Raw genomic sequence first — 25,933 nt, forward strand, 5'->3', positions numbered from 1 at the left:
GATCACAACCCTGTCAACACTAGTTATAAAAGTAATTCTTTCTCATTATTTTTATGCCCCATTTATTGGCATTGTGCGTCTGTTCATCTGTCAGTTCGTCCGTCCGTCTGTCCCGCTTCAGGTTAAAGTTTTTTGGTCAAGGTAGTTTTTGATGAAGTTGAAGTCCAATCAAATTGAATCTTAGTACACATGTTCCCTATGATATGATCTTTCTAATTTTAATGCCAAATTAGAGTTTTGACCCCAATTTCACGGTCCACTGAACATAGAAAATTATAGTGCGAGTGGGGCATCTGTGTACTGTGGACATATTCTTGTTTAGAGTAACCTTTTATGTATATGTATACTCCTCTTTAATTTTGTGAGTTCAAATCCAACTTCAATAAGGTACTTTCGAAGCTGATCTTCATTAACTGGGGTTGCCAGTCTACCTGTCAAAGGTGTGATTTTCTCTCTGATTACCGCTGCTTCATCCATCAATAAAAACTGGTCGCCTTGGTATATGCCATGGTAGAACTAAGTTTGTTGGAAGTGACATCAAGCACCAAAACTCAACCAATCATTATTTACAGCTGAACTATTTAAGTGTTTTCCTGGTGAATAATTAAAAATTAAGTTTGACATTAGTCATATTCTGCAATTATTGACTTGATCCCTATAGTTAAAGATTGTGCATGTGCTCAGCATGTTTAGTACTTTATATATAATATAAAAGAAGCAATGTTTTCATCAGGGGAATGTCATCACTACCATGAATAGAGCTGTAAAGATTTTAGAACCTCACCATAAAAAGTGCTGATATTTAGAATCGCCACATGCACAGAAAAAAGAATTTTACACTTCAAAATCACAATAAAATATTGTTTTCTGTTGTAGTTTTTTAAACCAGTGTCGACTTATGTCTGTTAGTATGGGAAATGCCATAAAATATCTAAAATATAATATATCATGTGGCACCAGAGATCTTTCTGATAATGAGGTAAGTAAAATAATTGTTATTTATTTGGTTGTTTTTAGTTTTTGCCATTGCATTATCAGTTTGTTTTCAACTTAAGAATTAGATTATCACTTTGGTATCTTTTGCCTGTCTTTAATTAACATTTGTTATTATATTTTTCTAGATATAGACTTTGTTAGGCTAAACACAGTGGGGATCCAGATGGGTTCTAGAGGGCATAGTCCCCATTTGATCATCAAACATTTAGTTATCTTGCATAAGATTGTTAAAAAAAATCACCTCACTTTGATCGGCAATATTTTTTGCATACAATTAAGACCCTCAATTCCTAGACCCCCTACCTCCCCTTGAAATTTATGCATAGCACAATTAAAATATAATCTGTCTTAAGGTTGTATGAAAGTCTTCCTTATCTTTTGTGGCCTAAATGTTCAGGAAAAAATTTGTAACCGCCTCTGTGGTTTCTTGGTAGCGTGTTTGCCTTGAGTGCAGAATGTTATGTGGTTGAACCCAGGTAAGGTAAAACCAAAGACATTAAAATTAGTATTTGCTGCTTTTTGGCTAAGCACCCCACATAAGGGAGTAAGATCAAAGACTGATCTGCTTGGAGTCATAATAATGTGTCTGGGTAAGGTGACATGCTTTCCTGCGAACTGTTACCTTGCACATAAAAAATCCACTCAGCTCTTCAGTCTAGAAAAAGCAGGCTAAATATTTACATTACATTAAAGCCTGTTCTTGTCCTGAATATGCATAGTAACTTTATGCAGCCATCCGTCAATCATCACAATATATATAGTAAAATGAATTATCGACGCAAATCTAATATGAAAACTGTGTTATTGCTAGTGAATGCAGAGGACATCAATCTGCACAGACTTAACCTCTCAAGATATTTTTAAAACAAAATGTATGAATATCAAACAAACTGAAAAAAAAATATTCAAACAATTATCAATATTTGTTTTTTTTTAGGCAAAACAGAACTTAATCGAGAGTATTGATGAGTATATAAAGATTAAAATTATCCTCCCAGCAAAAGCTATCTCTACATTTGTTATAGAGGACAAGAAGATAGTTGATAATGATGTCATTGTAGTATATGCTTGGTGAGTTATGTCCCTTTCATTAGATAATTTTCCTTAAAGATGTCAGTGTATTGTATGAATTGGTGAGTTATGTCCCTTTCATTAGAAAATTTTCCTTGAAGATGTCAGTGTATTGTATGAATTGGTGAGTTATGTCCCTTTGATTAGATACTATAAATCACAAAGTTGCATTATTTGCATTAATAAAACCCTTGCAATAATTTCTGAATTCACAGTAATCATCCTTGAAGATGATAATGTATTGTTTGACTTTGTGAGTTATGTCCCTTTGATTAGTTAATCACAATTGAAGATGTTAGTGTATTGTATGACTTGGTGAGTTATGTCCCTTTGATTAGATAATCACCATTGAATATGTCAGTGTATTGAATGACTTTGTGAGTTATGTCCCTTTGATTAGTTAATCACAATTGAAGATGTCAGTGTATTGTATGACTTGGCGAGTTATGTCCCTTTGATTAGATAATCACAATTGAAGATGTCAGTGTATTATATGACTTGATGAGTTATGTCCCTTTGATTAGATAATCACAATTGAAGATGTCAATGTATTGTGTGACGTTGTGAGTTATGTCCCTTTGATTTGATTATTATCCTTAAAGATGTCAATGTATTGTATGACTTTGTGACTTATGTCCCTTTATATATGTATACTTAGATCCCTCCGTTTTTCGGAGCACCTCTCAAGACCTGCAAGGGTACAGAGGAATCCATGTACACTCTCAATCAGGATTTGATAAGATAATCATCATTCAAGATGACAATGTAGTGTATGACTTAATGAGTAGGTGAGTTCTGTTCTTTATATATTTATCAGTCCAACCTAATTTCAAGTCATCAAGTTTTGAATTATATTTTTCTTTTGACAAATTACCATTCGTGTTGAGTTTTATTACATCATTTCTCTTTACAGTTCGTCATTGGTGTTAAGAGTTTTACGTACAGCACATGAACATGGTATAAAATTCAGAGTTATTGTGATAGATGGACGACCTAGAATGGAAGGTAACAAACATTAATTCCATATTGATACTTTCTATTTTTAGCTCTGGGCTGTTCCTTTCACTGTGCAAAATTCAAGCTTCAAAGGGGCATGCTTCACTATGTGATGGATTTTCACATTCATCACTCATAATTAACTTCATGCAATACATATTTTTGACATAATGGTCATGTATGAAAGTTTCACTGCAATTTTTTCAAAAACTACCACTGTAGATTCAGAAATTATTGGCTGCATTTACAATTGCTTTTTTTGATTGTAGAACAATCGACAAAAAATATGAGTTTAATTATTGTGATTTCAAAAAATGCTGCATTCAAATATAGGTATCAAAATTTTAAATGTGAGTTTTATTTTTGTGACACCTATATCATCGCAATTTTTATAATTAAAAAAATATAGCAAAAAATCTGAATTTACAGTTCTACTTAATCAAAGAGGGGCAAAAGATACCAGAGCAGGGCTTCCAAAATTTCCTGACGACAGCCGGACATTTTTCAAAGAAATATTTTTGACGGTCAATGATCAGCTGGATACTTAAATGTAACTGAGAGGATGCATAAATTGATATATGTGTCTAAATAATTAGTAGTGTTATATGCAATAAAATTATTTATAACTGTTTTGTTTTCTTCATTCTAAAATATTATCCTCGGTATTGTGTCATTTTTCTGTGTATCGTAATACAGTAACCATCATTGCATCAATCAGCTTCAGTACCTGACTGTTCTCATGTTTTTGTTTCTGTTTATATAATCTATCTTCTCTCTGTGAGTACTTAACACTTTGTAAATTAAGGCCATCTTATTTGAAACTGTTGATGTTGGCTTTAATTGCAGTACAACTTGATCATCAATACACGTGATACTTTTCTTTTTGTGTATTGATTACCTGACCACGTGACTTTTACAACTGATGCGGTATTTATAGATAATATTGAGGAGGCCCGATGAAGGATATTGTTTTAAACCGTGTAAAATCTACTGAACAGTGATAACATTTTTCTTTGTACAATTTCCCAACCTGATTTAGAAAATAAGGAATAAATAAAAACATACTCAGTTGATAAATAATTTAATGAATAACAACATGATATTTTATGTAAGCATATAACAACAATAAAATGTCAGAAGAGCACAATGCTGACAAACACACGCAATAAATATTACAATGAGCACATTGAAAAGAAGCACAGATCACAGCACAAGATTAGAGTTCATTTAGTCTAATTAAAGATTTTACATTCATGAGCTTGCTAAATGCATTGTTCTGATAAACATGGCGGTTACGAACGGATTGCCATTTGCGGATAGCAGGAACAGGGTCAAAGTTTTTAACATCTACACCTACTAAGCTTATCCTCATAAGTTGATCTAAAGCGTCAATACCTAGACTACACCTTAGTCGATCATAATTCCCACGGCGGGACTTAACTTTACGTCGGACATCACCTCTTTCTCTATAACATCGGAAATTGTCTGAATAAATTCGGAGCAGGCATTGTTCTCTTGATATAATTTAGAAGTGATCACGGCACCATTTAACTTATTCAAATCATTTATTGACTGAAATTTGTCCATTGGTTTTTCCTATATATTTTAGTAAATTTTCCCCTTGAGAGTACCCCAGTATTTAACACGATGTACAGTGTTAAATAAAATAATATATATCATACTTATTCATTTATAAATGTCCTTATTTGAAGAATAACTTTTAAATATCAGGATACTTTTAAAACTGAATGCTCATTTAAAATAATATCTATAAAGCGTAATTAAATAGGATGTTGTTCCATACACGCTTACATGTTTGACCTCGTTTACCGGATTACCTTTATGTACATTGTTATGCATCATTAATTCTATTGATAAAGATAAGCTAAGGACACCTCATCAAAGGTAACAAACCTGTAATCAGTGAATGATTTATGGCTTCAATATAACTTATTGAAGGGATAATTGTTTGACAGCTTGTTTTTATTAAAATAAAAGAAAACGTGTTTTTTCTACTTTTTATTGATGTACACAAGCTAAAGACCAAGCCGTACATTTATGTACCCAGAGGATTAGACTAACTGAGACACTTCAAAGTATCTGAAATATGCTGCTTCTGTTTTATTAAACCCAATTATGACCGAAATATCTTTGTGAAATAGATTGCCACAATTATAAACTAAAATGCCCAAACGGACATGCCCAAAGCCCCAAACGGACATTTTTATCGATCGATAGTTGGTAAAAATTGAAATGACCGTTTCATGAAAATGCCTTGAATAACAGAATGTGGCCCACCAATTCTATTTGACCGTTTGAGGCTGAGAGCAGCCGGTCTTTTTATGAAAGTTTCGGTCAAGTCCGGAATATATGACCGTTTTGGAAGCCCTGTACCAGAGGGACCTTCAAACACATAAATAAAAAATAAACTGACAACGCCATGGCTAAATAAGAAAAAAGACAAACAATAGTACACAAAAGCTTCTTTAAATTTGGTATCAAGCATTAGTGAGCATGGGATGCACTTTTACATTCATGATCACTCATCAACTCCAATATTTAAGTATTTATACATCCCTTCTCTTCCAAATTTTAGGTTTAGATTTACCAATGAAGGTACTTGAAAATACAGACACAACATTTTCTAGCACTGTCCCAATATTGCTAATGGTATACCATAAGTCCTAGCTATATATATATATAGAGTGTATCTTCAGTAGTGCTTCTGTGCTGACATGATATCATACCTCTCTTAAATTTTCAATTTGACATGATTAAATTGAGAATGGAAATGGGGAATATGTCAATGAGAAAAACAGTCGAAGGCCACTAATGCGTCTTCAATGCAGTGAGAAAATCCTGCATCCAGAGTCAAGCCTCAGCTCGCCCCTAAATAAAAGGTGTGCACTAGTTCAATTAAAATGGAAGTCATACTTAACTCCAAAACATATAAATGAACTAAAATTGAAAAACATACAAGACTAACAAAGGCCAGAAGCTCCTGACTTGGGACAGGCACAAAAATCCAGAGGGGGGGGGGGTTAAAAATGTTTTGTGAGATCTCAACCCTCCCCCTATACCTTTAGCCAATGTAGAATAAAGAAATACACAGCAACACGCACAGTAAAACTCAGTTGACATACCTCTCTGAAATTATCCATTGATAAATTAAAAAATTATATAGAAACCTAGGTTCCAATTACCTCAGCCCAGTTGATTTTTAGATAGATGGTATGAGCTGTACCGATTATCAGGTTGCCTGCATATTGATATCGTAAAATATCAGCTGCGAGTCACAATATGAAGCTTTTTGTCGAGTGAGCGCAGCGAACGAGATCAAAAAGCCTTCATATTGTGTTGAGCAACTGATATTTTACAATATCAATATGCAGATAATCTGATAATCGATTTATCGGTCTGTATTTGCGTCTTTTGGAAGTGTTTTCTTTGTTTCACCAGCAAACCAAAAGATGACTTGATAAGTTCAGGTCAAACTTATCAATGTAGGTTCAAACATTATGACGTCGCTGATATGTCCGTTAAAAGTTATTAAGGCCGGGTCAATGTACTTGACGTCATAGAGCCGTGATATGCAATTTTATTAAGAGCTGAACAGAGTGATATAGACAGTGGGACGACCTATAAATATTCTTATAAGGTCCTTTTTGTTCATATAGCTGCTCGAGTATGCCATTCTTTATACATGCATATGCCTGTCCTTAAAACTTCTATGTATTCCTCACTAAAGTTAATTAAAAAGTGTATCAAAAGCACCCAGTGTATATAATCTTATTATAATTTCCTGTTAACTGAATACTATTAGCGGGATATCATTATAGCTCATTATTCAATCTTGTTCTTTACATACATATTTATTGATAGATGTTGATGAATTTTATATGTGACTTAATTGCACATTTTTGAATAATTTCAGGTAAAGAAATGTTAAGAAGACTGGTGAGAGCAGGAATCAAATGCTCCTATATGTTGATTAATGCTGTGTCATATTAATTACAGGTAAAGAGATGTTAAGAAGACTGGTCAGAGCAGGAATCAAATGCTCCTATATGTTGATTAATGCTGTGTCATATTAATTACAGGTAAAGAGATGTTAAGAAGACTGGTGAGAGCAGGAATCAAATGCTCCTATATGTTGATTAATGCTGTGTCTTATTAATTACAGGTAAAGAGATGTTAAGAAGACTGGTGAGAGCAGGAATCAAATGCTCCTATATGTTGATTAATGCTGTGTCATATGCCATGCAAGAGGTATGTCTTCATAATAGAAAATTTTATCTATATACAATCTCTGATATATTCTGTCATTCTGTGTTATGATCATGTTTATATCCTAGATGACGTTACTTATTCTGCTCCTAAACTGGATGTTAAGAGATCAAACTACAATAAATCTGTTACTTTACTGTCATGATTCTACTTCATCAAAGTTATCTCCCCATTACAACTAATTTTCAAAATCTTAAACTGGAAGCCATTGTAGTGATGATGTGCTCTAGATCTTGGAAACAGATTAATTTATCCACATAGGATCATCTGAGCCAGTTGTATTTTAAAAGAAAAATGTATCTTATAGTTATTGAGCATCATTGAATGTACTTTAATGCATTTGCACTACTTAAAACTATTGTCTAATCAGTTGTTAGGGTGAATTAAAAAAGTTAAAAAATATCTAAAAAAAAATATACCTAGTTAAAAAAAAAATCGTGGAAGAGTACACTAATAATTTTCAGAGGTTGAAGACTTATTACCTAACTTAACATAAACAAAAAATTAGCTATTTTGAAGTTATGCATTTGTAAAGACCCACTTTTTAAGTCTGCTTAAGTACTTTTAGTAAAAAATTGTTATAAGAACACACCCACTCTGTTGTTATGACTCATTAGAAAGATATTTTGCTTGACCCAGATATTTCAGTTTTTGTCCTGTAAATTTTTAATGTTACTATATCAACCTATAGCCTAAATACATAACAATAATAGAATCTGAAGCGTGACGATGTATCAACTATTTTTCTTTTGTAAGTTTTCAAGAAAGAATAGTCAACTAAAACACTTAAGTGGAAACATGTATATAAGTTGCATAAAATTCTATATTTTGCTTATTCATTACACTTTTAAAAGCCATATGCATAGAAATAGATGTAAACAATTCAAATTTACCAACTATGCCTTTTTTACCTTCTCTAGTAAAGAGTTTCTTTTGTTAAATTTCAACTGGGTTTCTGCCTGTTTAAGTAGTACAATTATCTTAACTTGCTCAATTATGGAATTTCGAAGTAAGTCATAAAAGCAAGACTTACAGTGTGTCCTAAATTTCACACATATTCTATGATATGTGACATTGAATTATTTGAATACATTGTTCAGTATTAGTCAACCTTTGTAATTAGAGATTTACATCTGTTTGTTTTATACTGGATAAGATAGTGAAAAAATCTTTCTTTTCCAAGATTTTATTGAAATAGACATTTAATAAATTTGTATGCTAATTTGGATTTCTTAAAACCACACAGGATCCTGCAAAATACTGCAAAACATTTGACGTCATAATTAGAAAGTTCCTGTTGCATGACATCAGACAGTCATTTAGAAACAATGAAGCTAAAAGGTTCTATTAAAAGTGTTGATTGACCTGATTAATTTCTAAAATACATAAAGGATAACACGAACTACCAAAGATATTGGACTTTGCTTCAGATGAATATTCTGTCTTATTCATAATATAATAGATAACCCTACTAAATCAATACCAATATGGAATAACAGTGAATTTACAAATTACCAACTTATATATATATATATTGCTGATGCCATTGCCTTAAACAGCATACTGAAGTCTGGCATTTTTACCACTTCTTCTAAGCGAATCCAAACCTACATAAATAATACCAATATATGCAATATTAAAGATGTGTATTCTTTACTGTCATTTTCTATTCTTTTTGTATTTTATAGGCTACCAAAGTGTTCTTAGGAGCTCATGCCTTGCTAGCTAATGGATGTGTGATGTCCAGGGTTGGCAGCTCACAATTAGCTCTTGTAGCCAAATCATTTAACGTGTCTGTACTAGTCTGCTGTGAAACTTATAAATTCTGTGAAAGAGGACAGACTGATAGCTTTGTATTGAATGAACTTGGTAAGTAGATTGTAGGACAAACAGTTACATTTGTCGTTAAGTTTTGTTTTCAATTTAGATAGATGTAAGTCTAATGACGCTTATGATATGACAAACACATGATACATTTAGATACAATAGAACCTCGTTGTGTCAAAGTGGAAGGGACCAGACCAAAGTATTTGACTCATCCAAAGGTCGACTCATCAGAGGTTGAGGGTGCCGCATAAATTTGGAATGCATGAAATAGGGTATGAGATTTGCGTAAAGAAGAAACTTTAAACATTGTGCTTTTGATATGACATTGTGTATTCAATCTCCAGTTTTGGTCCTTCATAATGATTCAACTGTCTAGGCAAATATTTTACAAAGGTCAGTCACTATGAATAATGAAATCAATCCCAGAACAAAATAAGGTCAGAAAGGTCTCTGATGAGGTTGTCTGCTTACATCAAATTATCAGGAATTTATCATAATTGTCTTAATCGTTTTAGTTTTCATAATTACTGATTTTTAATTTTAGCGATTTATTTAATCTCAGCTTTAGGTCATTTAAATTCCGATTGTTTTTATCTCATGTGAAATATGTTTAATACAAGTATGTCTACACAGCTTTAATCTCTTTTGAAAAATGATTAGGTGACATAAGAAATACATTCGATTTGATTTTTTATCATACGGTCTGCATTTTTCTAAAATTGTAACTTTCCAACTTCAAGACATTTGAGTCAATTTTCATTAATTTTATATCGACGGGACTATAAAATATACTCAGCTTAACCGAGTATCTGAAACAATTGAGTTCCACTTATCAGTGGTAATTATGCATTGATCAAAGTGGTATTTTACTGGGACCTAGAAATTACTTCAACTCATCTGAGTTTTAGACACAAAAGAGTTCAACACAATGAGGTTTGACTGTATTTTGTTTTAATCAGATCTATGAAAAATCAGGAACTTTGTTCAGTTTCAAATACTGATGATTAAATCAGCAACCTAAACATATATTTAATCTTAATTTCCTGTCTGTATATCATGTATTATCAATGCAAGCTATTCCAGTGGCTCAACCTTATTAATCATTACTCATTAGTAAGTGGCCTTGAAATAGTATGGCTTCTTCAGTGATTACTTGAAAAATGGCCAAAATAAGTTAAGGATAGGGTCTAAAAAAAATAGGGTACATAGGGAAAGTTAAACCATATCATTTAGAATTGTGAATTGAAACGGGAATGTGTCAAAGAGACAACAACCTGACCAAAGAGCAGGTAACAGCCACCAATGGGTCTTTGATATGACGAGAAAATCCTGCAACTGGAGGTGGGCTTATGCTGGCCCTTAAACAATAATGTATACTAGTTAGTCCATTTGCATTTTATCTTTTTTTGGCCTACTGAATTTGCACCTTGATATTAATAGATAAATATGATTTTACAGGTGATCCTGATGACCTGGTCAACATTGGAAACAAGACAGCCTATTTATCTGACTGGAGAGACTATAATTCATTAACATTATTGAATCTGGTTTATGATGTAACCCCACCAGAGTTTGTATCTGTGGTGATCACAGAACTAGGACTGATTCCTTGTACATCTGTTCCTGTTGTGTTAAGGATGAAACAAGTGGAAACAGCAGAAACATGATTTCAAATGACGGATTAAAAATGAAATAATTTAGATAACTGGTTATTTTTGGAGGGCCTGCAACATTTTGTGGTAGAAGTCACACCATAATGATCATATATTCAGTTGTCCATGTCATTAACATTTTGATTCAGTCTGTGTTTAAAGTATTTTTATACCCCCGGCGTAGCTGTGGGGGCATTAAGTTTTACCCTTGTCCGTCTGTACGTACGTACGTACATACGAACGTACGTCCCAAAATTGGTTTCCGTTCTCTAACTTGAGTTTGCCTCAACCAATTGTTATGAAACTTTTACACAATGCTTATTACCACAAAACACAGATCAAGTTTGAATTTTGGTGGCATCACTATAACTGTTCCTGAGTTATGCCTTTATAAATGGAAAAAATTGCAAAATTTTTAGTTTCCATTTTCTAACTTAAGTTTGTCTCGACCAAATGTTATAAAACTGATACACAATGCTTATTACCAAAAAACACAGATCAAGTTTGAATTTTGGTGGCCTCACTTTAACCGTTCTAGAGTTAGGGATCATAGATTTATTCTTACGAGCAAGCTCCGAGCATGCTCAGAGGATGCTCGGAGCTTTTTAAGTAGGCTCTTCTCAGCAGTTAATTTGACAATAATTATCATGATCCATTAAGATGTCAATCAAATATACACCACTTCTATAATAAGGAAAGTAGAGCATTATAGAGGAAGCTCCATAAACACCTGTGTAAACATCTGGTCTATTCAAATACATTTTGCATGAAATTTTACAAAACTGTAAAATAGATTAGAAATTTTTCAACAGTGCTGTGTAATGCTTGGAAAGAAATCTCAAGTCTCCACAAATAGTAAAAGTCATTTAAATATTTTCTTATTATATTTAATAATCATTCCTTTTTTTATAATAAAAAAATTCTCAAATTTTATAATTAGATGATATGATTTTAAAATAGTTTACCGGTATATTATATAATATGCTACATAAAAGTTATCAAGACACAAACAACAGTCAGGTGGCGATACTAAACAAGTAATTTTTTTTAGTCACTTTTATAGGTATTTTCAATAGTTATTTTAAATGTCAAATAAAGCAAGGACTAAATGTAGTTTTTAAGAATTTCTATATCATTTCATTAAATAAAATTAAGTATTTATCCAATTTGAGATGAGTATAGAGAGGTTACTTTAAAAAATAATGACAAAAATATTACTTTAATAAACTATTCTATACAACTTCAAAAAACTTAGTACTTACAATAAAAAAATACAATTATTTAAGGAATATGATGGTAATTGCTTTTGATTAAGATTCAAATTATAAATAACTTCAAGTCTTAATTAAAGGTTCCATATCTAGTTATAACTGTCTATCTCTAAGATTTTAAGGGGAAATGATATTTTAATAGCCCCAAGAGGCCAATCTTTGACCAAGAAGTGTGGCATCAGAAAAGCAATTAGTGCTTGTTGAGGATTTAAATAGTTTTACCAGTATATTTCATGGGGAAAATAACCAGATGTCTGTGAAAACTTGTTAAAGCTAGTAAAACCTGTATGAATGGACACCTATAAAAATAATATTAACAGAAGTTACTTTATATTCATGATATAGAAGTAATATTTGAAACAGCCTCGTTTTCAACATAACTTGTATAGGTAATTTTGAAAATTACTTGTTTAAGTAATGCCCCTATCTAAACAATAGTAATATGTTTTTAGCTCACCTTGTACATATCTCTGAAACCAAAGCATTTAGAGCAAATCTGATGGGATAAAATTGTTCATTAGGTCAAGATCTATCTGCCCTGAAATATTCAGACAAATCTGACAACCTGTTGTTGGGTTGCTGCCCCTGAATTGGTAATTTTAAGGAAATTTTGCAGTTTTTGGTTATTATCTTGAATATTATTATAAATAGAGATAAACTGTAAACAGCAATAATGTTCAGCAAAGTAAGATCTACAAATAAGTGAACTTGACCAAAATGGTCAGTTGACCCCTTAAGGAGTTATTGCCCTTTATAGTCAATTTTTAACCATTTTTCGTAAATTTTTGTTATCTTTTACAAAAATCTTCTCCTCTGAAACTACTAAGACAAATTTGACCAAACTTGGCCACAATCATCATTGGGGTATCTTGTTTAAAAAATGTGTCCGGTGACCCGGCCAACCAACCAAGATGGCCGCCATGGCTAAAAATAGAACATAGGGGTAAAATGTAGATTTTGGCTTATATCTGTGAAACCAAAGCATTTAGAGCTAATCTGATGGTATAAAATTGTTCATTAGGTCAAGATCTATCTGCCCTGAAATTTTCAGACCAATCAGGCAACCCGTTGTTGGGTTGCTGCCCCTGAATTGGTAATTTTAAGGAAATTTTGCCGTTTTTGGTTATTATCTTGAAAATTATTATAGATAGAGATAAACTGTAAACAGCAATAATGTTCAGCAAAGTAAGATCTACAAATAAGTCAACTTGACCAAAATGGTCAGTTGACCCCTTAAGGAGTTATTGCCCTTTATAGTCAATTTTTAACCATTTTTCGCAAATTTTTGTTGACTTATTTGTAGATCTTACTTTGCTGAACATTATTGCTTGGGAGTAATTGCCCTTTATAGTCAATTTTTTACAATTTTCATAAATTTTGTAAATTTTTGTAAATTTTTACAAAGTATTTTCCACTGTAACTACGGGGCCAAGTTCATTATAGATAGAGATAATAGTAAGGAGCAAGAATGTTCAGTAAAGTAATTTCTACAAACACATCACCATCACCAAAACACAATTTTGTCATGAATCCATCTGTGTCCTTTGTTTAATATGCACATAGACCAAGGTGAGCGACACAGGCTCTTTAGAGCCTCTAGTTTTTAAATAGCAAACTAAGTTCTTTTATAGAAAATTATGGCTACTTTAAGAAAAGTTGTAATTCATTAGTGGAAGCCTGGTTTGAGGGGGTAATACCACCATTGTTTCCCCTCTAGTACATCTCTCTTTACTTGGCTTTTTTTTTAATTGTGCAGATTTAGCTTTGTTTTAAATAAAGAAATACTTGGCATGAGTAAAATTATTTTCCCCCTATAAGTCTGTTTAATTGTCATGATTGTTACATTAAAAAAAAATGTGCAAAATTTATCTATGTTTTAAATAAAGAAATACTTGACATAAATAAATGTCCTGTACTACAGTGAAAATATAGCATAACTTTTCAGTGCATATAAGAAAGTAAACATCACCAGAAGTTAAACAATTAAATTCTCTCCCTCTTTTTTCCCTGTAGAATATAGTATATTTTTATTGTTTTGAAACACCCAAGAAACATGTTTACGACTCAAAAAAACATTTCTGCAATGAAATGGAGGGTTAATTTCAAACAACTGTCAAATTAAATGGACTATAAAAAAAGATCAACCCTTTTTCACATGAAACTGAATGTACTATGTTTTGGTAGTATGGTTATAAATCAATAACCATAGTTTGTGTCTTTGATGACTTTTATATTTCATTTTATATAGTATAAATTTAAAATATATTTATATTTCAAATATAAAATTTGAGTGTTTTTTTTGTATCATGTGTATTGTAAAGAATGATAATTATTAAGAAAATGTTTTAAAATCATTTTCTTTCTGTGAAGACTTGATACCAAGCATTGTACAGTAATATTGAAGAATTTCTCATCTATTTTATAGTTTTGTAAAATTAATGCAAGATTTGTTTGAATAGACCAGATGTTTACACAGGTGTAAATGGAGCTTCCTCTATAATGTTCTACTTTCCTTATTATAAAAGTGCTATAGATTTGATTGACATCTTAATGGATCATGATAATTATTGTCACATAAACTGCTGAGAAGAGCCTACTCAAAAAGCTCCGAGCATCCTCTGAGCATGCTCGGAGCTTCCTCGTAAGAATAAAGCTATGATCCCTTATGCCCCTTTATAAATGGAAAAGTTGCAAAATTTTTAGTTTCCGTTCTCTAACTTAAGTTTGCCTCAACCAAATGTTATGAAACTTATACACAATGCTTATTACCAAAAAACACAGATCAAGTTTGAATTTGGTGGCGTCACTTCAACCGTTCTAGAGTTATGCCCCTTTATAAATGGAAAATTTGAAAAAATTTTAGTTTCCGTTCTCTAACTTAAGTTTGCCTCAACCAAATGTTATGAAACTTATACACAATGCTTATTACCACGAAACACAGATCAAGTTTGAATTTTGGTGGCGTCACTTTAACTGTTCTAGAGTTATGTTCCTTTATGAATGGAAAAATTGCTAAATTTTTATTTTCTTCTAAATTTCAAGTACTTTTTGGCTCACTTGCAAGTGAGCTTTTCTCATCACTTGGCGTCCGTCGTCCGTCGTCGGCGTTAACTTTTTACATTTTGAACTTCTTCTAGAGAACCACTGAATGGAATGAAACCAAACATGGCCTGAATGTTCCTTATGAGGTGCTGACCAAGTGTTGTTACTTTGTAGCGGATCCATCATCCAAGATGGCCGCCAGCGGGGGACTTAGTTTAACATAGGACCCTATGGGAAATACATACAAATGTCTTCTTTTAGAGAACCACTGAATGGAATGAAACCAAACATGGCATGAATGTTTCTTATGAGGTGCTGACCGAGTGTTGTTACTTTGAAGCCGATCCCTAATCCAAGATGGCCGCCAGCTGGGGACTTAGTTTAACATAGGACCCTATGGGAAATACATACAAATGTCTTCTTTTAGAGAACCACTGAATGGAATGAAACCAAACATGGTATGAATGTTCCTTATGAGGTGCTGACCAAGTGTTGTTACTTTGAAGCCGATCCATAATCCAAGATGGCCGCCAGCGGGGGACTTAGTTTAACATGGGACCCTATGGGAAATACATACAAATGTCTTCTTTTAGAGAACTACTGAATGGAATGAAACCAAACATGGTATGAATGTTCCTTATGAGGTGCTGACCGAGTGTTGTTACTTTGAAGCCGATCCATAATCCAAGATGGCCGCCAGCGGGGGACTTAGTTTAACATGGGACCCTATGGGAAATACATACAAATGTCTTCTTTTAGAGAACCACTGAATGGAATGAAACCAAACATGGCATGAATGTTTCTACTGAGGTGCTGACCGAGTGTTGTTACTTTGAAGCTGATCCATAATCCAAGATGGCCGCCAGCTGGGGACTTAGTTTAACATAGGACCCTATGGGAAATACATACAAATGTCTTCTTTTAGAGAACCACTGAATGGAATGAAACCAAACATGGTATGAATGTTCCTTATGAGGTGCTGACCAAGTGTTGTTACTTTGAAGCCGATCCCTAATCCAAGATGGCCGCCAGGGGGGGACTTAGTTTAACATGGGACCCTATGGGAAATACATACAAATGTCTTCTTTTAGAGAACTACTGAATGGAATGAAACCAAACATGGTATGAATGTTCATTATGAGGTGCTGACTGAGTGTTGTTACTTTGAAGCCGATCCATAATCCAAAATGGCCGCCAGCGGGGGACTTAGTTTAACATGGGACCCTATGGGAAATACATACAAATGTCTTCTTTAAGAGAACCACTGAATGGAATGAAACCAAACATGGCATGAATGTTCCTTATGAGGTGCTGACCAAGTGTTGTTCCTATGAAGCTGATCCATAATCCAAGATGGCCGCCAGCAGGGGACTTAGTTTAACATTGGACCCTATAGGAAATACATACAAATGTCTTCTTTTAGAGAACCACTGAATGGAATGAAACCAAACATGGCATGAATGTTCCTTATGAGGTGCTGACCGAGTGTTGTTACTTTGAAGCCGATCCATAATCCAAGATAGCCGCCTGCAGGGGACTTAGTTTAACATGGGACCCTATGAGAAATACATACAAATGTCTTCTTTTAGAGAACCACTGAATGGAATGAAACCAAACATGGCATGAATGTTCCTTATGATGTGCTGACTGAGTGTTGTTACTTTGAAGCCGATCCATAATCCAAGATGGCCGCCAGCGGGGGACTTAGTTTAACATGGGACCCTATGGGAAATACATACAAATGTCTTCTTTTAGAGAACCACTGAATGGAATGAAACCAAACATGGCATGAATGTTCCTTATGAGGTGCTGACTAAGTGTTGTTACTATGAAGCTGATCCATAATCCAAGATGGCCGCCAGCAGGGGACTTAGTTTAACATTGGACCCTATAGGAAATACATACAAATGTCTTCTTTTGGAGAACCACTGAATGGAATGAAACCAAACATGGCATGAATGTTCCTTATGAGGTGCTGACCGAGTGTTGTTACTTTGAAGCCGATCCATAATCCAAGATGGCCGCCTGCAGGGGACTTAGTTTAACATGGGACCCTATGAGAAATACATACAAATGTCTTCTTTTAGAGAACCACTGAATGGAATGAAACCAAACATGGCATGAATGTTCCTTATGAGGTGCTGACCGAGTGTTGTTACTTTGAAGCCGATCCATAATCCAAGATGGCCGCCAGCGGGGGACTTAGTTTAACATGGGACCCTATGGGAAATACATACAAACGTCTTCTTTTTAAGAACCACTGAATGGAATGAAACCAAACATGGCAAGAATGTTCTTTATGAGGTGCTGACCAAGTGTTGTTACTTTGAAGCTGATCCATCATCCAAGATGGCAGCCAGCGGGGGAGTTAGTTTAACATAGGACCCTATGGGAAATACATAAAAATGTCTTCTTTTAGAGAACCACTAAATGCAATGAAACCAAACATGGCATGAATGTTCCTTATGAGGTGCTGACCAAGTGTTGTTACTATGAAGCAGATCCATAATCTAAGATGGCCGCCAGCGGAGGACTTAGTTAAACATAGGACCCTATGAGAAATACGTACAAATGTTTTCTTTTAGAGAACCATTGAATGGAATGAAACCAAACATGGCATGCATGTTCCTTTTGAGGTGCTGACCAAGTGTTGTTACTTTGAAGCTGATCCTTCATCCATGATGGCTGCCAGATGGGGGCAATGTTTAACAAAGGACCCTATGGACAATACATACAAATGACTTCTTTTAGAGAACCACATACTGAATGGATTGAAAACAAACATGGCATGAATGTTCCTTATGAGGTGCTGACTAAGTTTTGTTACTTTGAAGCTGATCCTTCATCCATGATGGCCGCCAATGGGGGGACTTCCTTTAACATAAGACCTAAGGGAAATACATACAAATGCTTCTTCTAGAGGTGCACTGAATGGAATGAAACCAAAACATGGCATAAATGTTTCTTATGAGGTGCTGATTAAGTGTTGCTACTTTGTTGCCGATTTACTGTTCAAGATGGCCACCATGATTTTTAAAGGCAGTGCTTTAATGCCTTTCTAGTTGCCGGGTTAATCCTTCCTTCCGCGATATCCAACTTATCTACGTGGGGGGTCATTAGACTCCAAGTAGATCCGGAAATGTTGAATTCTCTCCTCTTCTTATTGCGATATAAATTGTTTTTTGTTTCATTTCATTTACATTGGGAAATAGAGAAACGATCATTGTGTTTTGTTAGTTTTAAAAACTTTTGATATATTAGTATTTTGCATTATAAGCAGTCAACCGATTGACAAACTAGAATTATTTGAATTCCGTGTGGAAAGAGCTCGGGTTAATTTCGAGTGTTATCTGCAATCTAGATGTTTATAAATCATTTCAGTCGTTGATATAATAATTAAAGGTCGACTGAACATGAATTATATTATACAATTTAAAGCGCATTTCTGTTTATGCACGTGAACCCGTCTAACGTTATTTTCGCAGTTATATAAAGTAGCAAATTATCGTTCCTGAATAGGTGGCGCCGTGGTAGCGGATCCTGTTCCTCTACTTCCGGTTTCTGCACTGTGCAACTATTTCAGTTATATTTTTAATTAACGATGCCAAGTACTTGTTGTTGTGTACCTGGATGTCATTTAAGAGGAGGACATGCATTTCCAAATGACTTTAAAAGAAGGAAAAGTTGGATCAACGCCATGGCCCATACGCATATTGGACGAGAACACGATGATATCGTGGAGTCCATCTCAATCAGCTGTTGTTTGCAAGGCACGTTTTACTGAAAAAGACTACGTGCAGGAAACTATTCATGGTAAAACTCTATTTTCTTTGTGAAATATATAGTTATATATGTAATCGCCATGCGAATAAACCAAAGTCTGTTTACAACCGCAATTATCGTTTTAGAATAAAAGGGGGTGGGTAATTCAAGACCTCATAATTTTTTGGATTACGATTCAATGTGATCTGTTTGAGATTTTTTGGTGATTGCTACAATTATAATGATTTCTTACAAGAGGTATATCTTACTGAGAATTATTTTAGCAGTAATTATGCTAATGTAGTAATGACAGGAATGCATAAGTTATGCCTCATAGACTTTCTTGAAAAATATCAATGACAATGTTAACAGGAACAAAACAATGACATGCTCTCATCTATATTATAGTTATTTAGGTACAAACAATGTACGTTTGTTGCATAAGTCTCTCATGTTTTGTCCTTTGGATTTACATAACATACATTGAATCAGGCAAACATAGTTTTATCCAGATTGTAATGAATAAATCTAGTTAATATTTCGCCAGGTAGTACAAAGTATACATTGCTAATGGAAGTTCATTTAATTATAAAAAAACTAATGTTTTATAACCTTTTTCAGGGCGCAAACCCACCATACAGAGACTTAAGTCTACTGCAATTCCCAGCCTATTTTCCTGGACCAAGCAAGAGACTGAATCGTCCGCAAAAAGAAAAATCAGGGCAGTTTCCTGTGAAAACAAAAGAACTAAACTTGATGACTATTGTAGTAGAAATCTAGAGGAAAGTTTTGATTGTAAAGTTGGTTTTCCTGAAGAAGTCATTCATACTGCAGAAAGGATTTATGACTGTCCACCACCAACTGCCGAGCTAATGTTGAGCTTCACAGATGGAATTACGCAAACACCATCAATGCCTATGTTTTCAGCAGAGAATTTTGAAATGAAGACACGTGACACAGCCATGCATTTTTATACCGGTTTAGAGTTGTATACTAAATTTTTATTTGTTTTGACCACACTTGGTCCAGCAGCACATTGTTTGAGATACATATATTTTCAAATTGATAGGGTGTCAGTTGAAAATCATTTTTTTTATGACTTTGATGAAATTGAGGCATCATACAACCAACTTTGAACTGTCTAGATTCTAGATTGAATCTAGTGTTAAGAATATTGTGTATACATGGATTGTTTTTATGTCTAAACAGTGGTGTGAGGCTAACACTTGGCCATCTAGTGGTTTAGTCGGGTATTTTTCACCATCCAACTTCAAATTAAAGTTTCCTACGACTTGGATTATTATTGACAGCACAGAATATCCCGTGATAAAACCTAAAGCTCCTAGAGCTGAGGCAACCTTTTCATCAAATAAAAACAGAAACACTGAAAATTCTTGAATGTTCGACACCTGGTGGTTTAGTCAACTATGTCTCTATGTCACATAGAGCGAATTATTGGACTTGGCAAAACATACAAAATTCTAATAAATCCTATGAATGGAACTGAAACAAAACTTTCATCTGAAATAACATTTAGTTGTTTTATGTTGTGTAATTTTAGAACTTGTATTGTGCCAAAGGATGCATAAATAAAAGTGACGCAATGAAATTTGTTCTGATATATATATATTTACAATTACATGCACATGTAAATTGTAATGCATATAAAAATAAGGAGATGTGGTATGATATTCAGTGAGTTTATCAAACTAACGTGCATAAGAAATGGGTTTAAGCAGTTACAGGTGTTACTGTCACCGTATAATCTCCAACAATGAGAAAAACTCGTACCCTGTAAAAAATTTCAGAGATCTTACAACTAAGTTTTGTTGTCTTACCTTGACTTTGGTGAATTTTTTGGTGAAATGTCGAATCTGTTTATTTCTTAATTAAGAACTCCTTTTTATACGACCACAAAAAAAATTTGTGGTTGTATATTGGTATGACGTTGGCGTCGTCGTCGTCGTCCGAAGAGGCGAAGACACATTAGTTTTCGCACTCTTACTTTAGTTTAAGTGAATGGATCTCAATGAAATTTTAAAATAAGGTTTAATGCCACAAAAGAAAAGTGGGGATTGATTTTGGGGGTTATGGTACCAACAGTTAAGGAATTAGGGGCCAAAAATAAGCATTTTTGTAACTTCCAGACATAACTTGTGTGTAAGTGTATGGATCTCTCTGACATTGTACCACAAGGTTCCATATCACAAAGGGAATGCTGGGATTGATTTTTAGGGGTAATTGCCTCCAAATTTTAGGAATTAGGGGCCAAAAAGGGGCAAAAAACAAGCATTTTTCTAGTTTCATGACAATAACTTGTGTGCAAGTCTATGGATCTCTCTGACATTGTATCACACGGTTTCATATCACAAAGGAAAAGCTGGGATTGAATTTGGGGGTAATTGCCTCCAAATTTTAGGAATTAGGGGCCAAAAAGGGGCAAAAAACAAGCATTTTTCTAGTTTCATGGCAATAACTTGTGTGTAAGTGTATGGATCTTTCTGAAATTGTACTACAAGGTTCCATATCACAAAGGGAAAGCTGGAATTGAGTTTGGGGGTAATTGCCTCTAAATTTTAGGAATAAAGGGCCAAAAAGGGGCAAAAAACAAGCATTTTTCTAGTTTCATGACAATAACTTGTGTGTAAGTCTATGGATCTCTCTGACATTGTATCACATGGTTCCATATCACAAAGGGAATGCTGGGATTGATTTTGGGGGTAATTGCCTCCAAATTTTAGGAATGAGGGGCCAAAAAGGGGCAAAAAACAAGCATTTTTCTAGTTTCATGGCAATAACTTGTGTGTAAGTGTATGGATCTTTATGAAATTGTACTACAAGGTTCCATATCACAAAGGGAAAGCTGGGTTTGAGTTTGGGGGTAATTGCCCTAAACGTTTAGGAATTTGGGACCAAAAAGGGGCCAAAAAACAAGCATTTTTCTAGTTTCCAGACAATAACATGTGTTCAAGTGTATGGATCTCTCTGAAATTGTACTGCAAGGTACCATACCACAAAGGGAAGGCTGGGATTGAGTTTTGGGGTGATGAATCATAAGGGGGTTCAAAAAATTTGGGGGGGGGATTCTTTTTCCTTTTTTTTCTTTAAAATTTTCCATTTTAAATTGGTTATTTCTGATTTATATATAAAAGCAAATAATAATGATATGGTTTGAATAGGTAAATTAAATTTTTTTAAGTATCTTAGACCACTTTCATTCTGTGTCAGAAACCTATGCTGTGTCAAATATTTAATTACAATCCAAATTCAGTGCTGAATCAAGCTTGAATGTTGTGTTCATACTTGCCCCAACTGTTCAGGGTTCGACCTCTGCGGTCGTATCAAGCTGCGCCCCAGCGGAGCATTTTATTTCATTCATAAATTACTTTTTGCTTGGAAATATAATTTTGCTTGGAGTTGAAAGAGTTGACATGTTGCAATGTACATTTACTCTACATAGTTCTATGGTACCAAATCAAAAGTTTATATAAAGAAAGAAGTCAAAGGTTTCCCATCATAGTTTAGTTACATACATTTTTTTTGTACCTAAGGTCGTTGAATATAGATCATTATATAAATAAGGAGATGTGTTATGATTGCCAATGAAAAAACTAAGGATTTTCTTATCCAAGGAATAGATTACCTTAGCCGTATTTGGCACAATATTTGGAATTTTGGGTCCTCAGTGCCCTTCAACTTTGTACTTGTTTGGCTTTGTTAATATTTTGATCGGAACGTCACTGATGAGTCTAATGTAGACGAAACACACGTCTGGCGTATTAAATTATAATCCTGGTACCTTTGATAACTTATTTGACTATAAACATAGATAAAAAAGGTACAAACTGGACATAATGCACTAGTTCATAAACAAGTGAGAACAATCGCCTTCATATAGTGCTCAGAATATGACATTCATAAAACTTATTCAATATCATTAGAGAACTCTAAATCTTAAATACTGAAAGCCACCTCTGATAAGTACACTGTACTATGCAAGATAATGATATAACTGGACTTAAAATACACACAACCTGTAATTAACTGCCTTTACAGCGCTTTCGTGCTTTGATTTATTAAATTACAGGACCAATATTAAACCAAATTTGGCCTCACTCATTATTAGGGTATCTGTTATGATTTTAATCTATTTTTACATGATTTCCAAAACCAAAGTAGAATCAGGTGAGCGACACAGGCTCTTGAGAGCCGCTAGTTAAAATTGGAGTCTTCCTTTGTCCATGATTATAGTTGAATCAACTACAATCAATGCTTTATACAATGCAATGTTTAATTTTGACTTCCACTGATAAAACACAGATCAAGTTGAATTTGGGTAGTGTCACTTTAACCATTATTGAGTTATGCCCTTTATAAATCGAAAAAATGCAAAATGTTTAGTTTCCATTCTGTAACTTAATTTTGCCCCAACCAAACATTATGAAACCTATACACAATATTCATTACCACAAAACTAAGATCAAGTACAAATTTTTTGTTTCCGTTTTCTAACTTTAGTTTGCCTCAACCAAATGTTATGAAACTTATACACAATGCTTATTACTACATAATACAGATTAAGAATGAAATTTGGTGGCGACACTTTTACCATTCTTGAGTTATGTCCCTTTATAAACATGTTTCTGTTCTCTAACTTCAGTTTGTCTCAACCAAATGTTATAAAACTTATGCACAACCGTTTTAGAGTTATGCGTGTTTACAAATAGAAAAATTGTTGAATTTTTAGTTTCTGTTCTCTACTTAAGTTACCCTCAATCAAATGTTATGAGACTTACACACAATGCTTATTACCACAAAACTCATATCAAGTTCAAATTTGGGTAGCGTCATTTTTACCGTTCTTCAGTTATGTTCCTTCATAACGATATGATATGCAAGCGGGGGCATCATATTTGATAATTATCAGGGCCCCAAATCGAGGATGTGGAAGCCTTACAGTTTTTGCTATTTCTCTTTTTCTGTGTGTCTGTTAGTCAACAATTTGTGTAACAGCAATTTCCAAAAGCATAGATAGGGGGCCCATAATATTTGCATAAAATGTAGACTTGCATATCATATTTTGATGAAATTTCAGTTCATTGATTTGTTAATAAATCAGAAATTTTGAGAAATGTCATTTGTTACAGTTATACATAATATGTAGATTTGCATAACATAATTTCGTGAAAATTGGCTCTTCAAGTTTTTTGCCGTCATATATTGGTATCATGTCGTCATCGCCATTGTTTTCGTCTGCGTCAGCTTCGTCCAAGAACATTTTGATTCTGGACAATAACTTTAGTATTAGTAAATAGAAATCTATGAAATTTAAACACAAGGTTTGAAACCACAAAAGGAAAGTTGGAATTGATTTTGGGAGTTATGATCCCAATAGTTAAGAATGAGGGGCCAAAAAGGGGCCTAAATAGGCATTTTTGTAGTTTCCAGACAATGACTTGTGTGTAAGTGTATGGATCTTTCTGAAATTGTACCACAAGGTTCCATATCACAAAGAGAAGGCTGGGATTGCATTTTGGGGGTAATTGCACAAGCATTTTTCTAGTTTCCAGACAATAACTTGGGTTTTAGTGTATGGATCGCTCTGAAATTATGATGCAAGATACCATACTACAAAGGGAAGGCTGGGAATGAATTTTGGGGGTAATTGCCCCAAAATTTTCAGGAATTAGGGGCCAAAAACAAGCATTTTTAGCTAACCTGGCCCAAAAGGGCCAAGTGAGCTTACCTCATCACTTGGCGTCCATCGTCAGTTGTCGTCGTCCGTTAACTTTTAGAAAAATCTTCTCCTCTGAAACTACTTGGCCAAATGAAACCAAACTTGGCCTGAATCATCCTTTGGGTATCTAGTTCAAAAAATGTATCCGATGACCACGCCCATCGACCAAGATGGCTGCCATGGCTAAAAATAGAACATGGGGTCAAATGCAGTTTTTGGAAAATGACGCTGTCAAAGCGTCAATTTTACTATACCATTGACCAGATTTTATCGCTTCCGGTCGCTTCCAAGCCGCCTTCCGAACTCGGTTCCGTATTTTACATACCTATGTCCTGTACAGAATTTCATTCTTAACCTATCCATATGTTTATTGTTATTAAATGGTATTTTGAACTATCCCTTTGGTATATTTTTCATATTTATATGAGCTTTCGCTTTTATGTGCATGACTTTACAATCCGTATAAAAATCAGAATATAAATAGATCCGTATTGTTATGGTTTTGGACTTTTTTACATACCAATAATATTACAAACTGCTATCGCTAGAAAATAGTTCTTGAAAGAATGTCCACCTTTCTTGTCAGCTGAACTTTGAAACCATTCAAAAAATAATAATCGGAATCATCTTGAAATCATACGAAAGACATTGGTCTTTATTAAGATTTAAGAAGTTTTTAATAATGATACGGTTATATCCACGTGTAGCCTGGGGTCCTGGCTTATCTTGTCAGTATACGACGCGCAGCTAAAATTGGGCTGGGATGCCAGGATAATCCACGTGGTGCGTATGGATTTGTTTACAAAGTTACTACTGCAGACATAATATAGGTCAAATATCGCAGGGGCCAGTTCTATTAAAGAATAAAATGGCGATAATTGCAGAAGTTTTTCTGTCAAAAAGATTTTATTTCTTTCTGGATTTCTTCACTTTAAAAAGAATTATAAGATGCAGAAACTTTATGAAAGGAGTAGGCAGTGCTCAATAAATTATACCAAAAGTATTTAAGGAAAGTTTTACCCTTTCTCTGACAACGTGGTCTCGTCCATTTTTGAAATATTACGATTATTTCATTACTTTTTCGAGTTAACAACTAAACTACTGAACCTGTATTGTTTTTTGAGAAAAGCATTCATTGGACCTGTATTGTTTTGAGAAAAGCATTCCCGTTGACCAGGTGTTCATTACAAGCCCGTATTTTACGATTTACTTGCATCGCTATTTTCAAAATCGGATACGTAAATTTCTTGAAAATAAAAAAAAAATATTGAGATTTGCCATCCACTTTTCAA

At 34.0% G+C, this 25,933-nt stretch overlaps 1 protein-coding gene and 1 long non-coding RNA gene across 4 annotated transcripts in view; both read left to right on the plus strand.

The window, feature by feature from the left end:
* The window catches only part of LOC127731966 (translation initiation factor eIF-2B subunit delta-like), a 45,945-nt gene that overhangs the window by 17,553 nt on the left and 2,459 nt on the right, over positions 1-25,933 (plus strand). For 2 of the 3 annotated variants that reach the window (XM_052240932.1, XM_052240931.1), the window contains 6 exons: positions 877-979; positions 1,934-2,067; positions 2,981-3,072; positions 7,247-7,332; positions 9,039-9,219; positions 10,636-10,882. In XM_052240932.1, the coding sequence (XP_052096892.1) occupies positions 877-979; positions 1,934-2,067; positions 2,981-3,072; positions 7,247-7,332; positions 9,039-9,219; positions 10,636-10,844 (805 nt within the window). In that variant the 3' untranslated portion in view covers positions 10,845-10,882. Of the gene's footprint in view, positions 1-876; positions 980-1,933; positions 2,068-2,980; positions 3,073-7,246; positions 7,333-9,038; positions 9,220-10,635; positions 10,883-25,933 lie in introns of those variants that run through there. The other variant, XM_052240933.1, reaches the window with a different exon arrangement.
* Positions 18,176-20,513, plus strand: LOC127731970 (uncharacterized). The gene is made up of 2 exons (XR_007995922.1): positions 18,176-18,955; positions 19,526-20,513. It is a non-coding gene; the product is annotated as an uncharacterized LOC127731970 (long non-coding RNA).

This window comes from Mytilus californianus, unplaced genomic scaffold, assembly GCF_021869535.1.
Source record: "Mytilus californianus isolate M0D057914Y unplaced genomic scaffold, xbMytCali1.0.p SCAF_21, whole genome shotgun sequence".
In the NCBI taxonomy this organism is placed as follows: domain Eukaryota; kingdom Metazoa; phylum Mollusca; class Bivalvia; order Mytilida; family Mytilidae; genus Mytilus; species Mytilus californianus.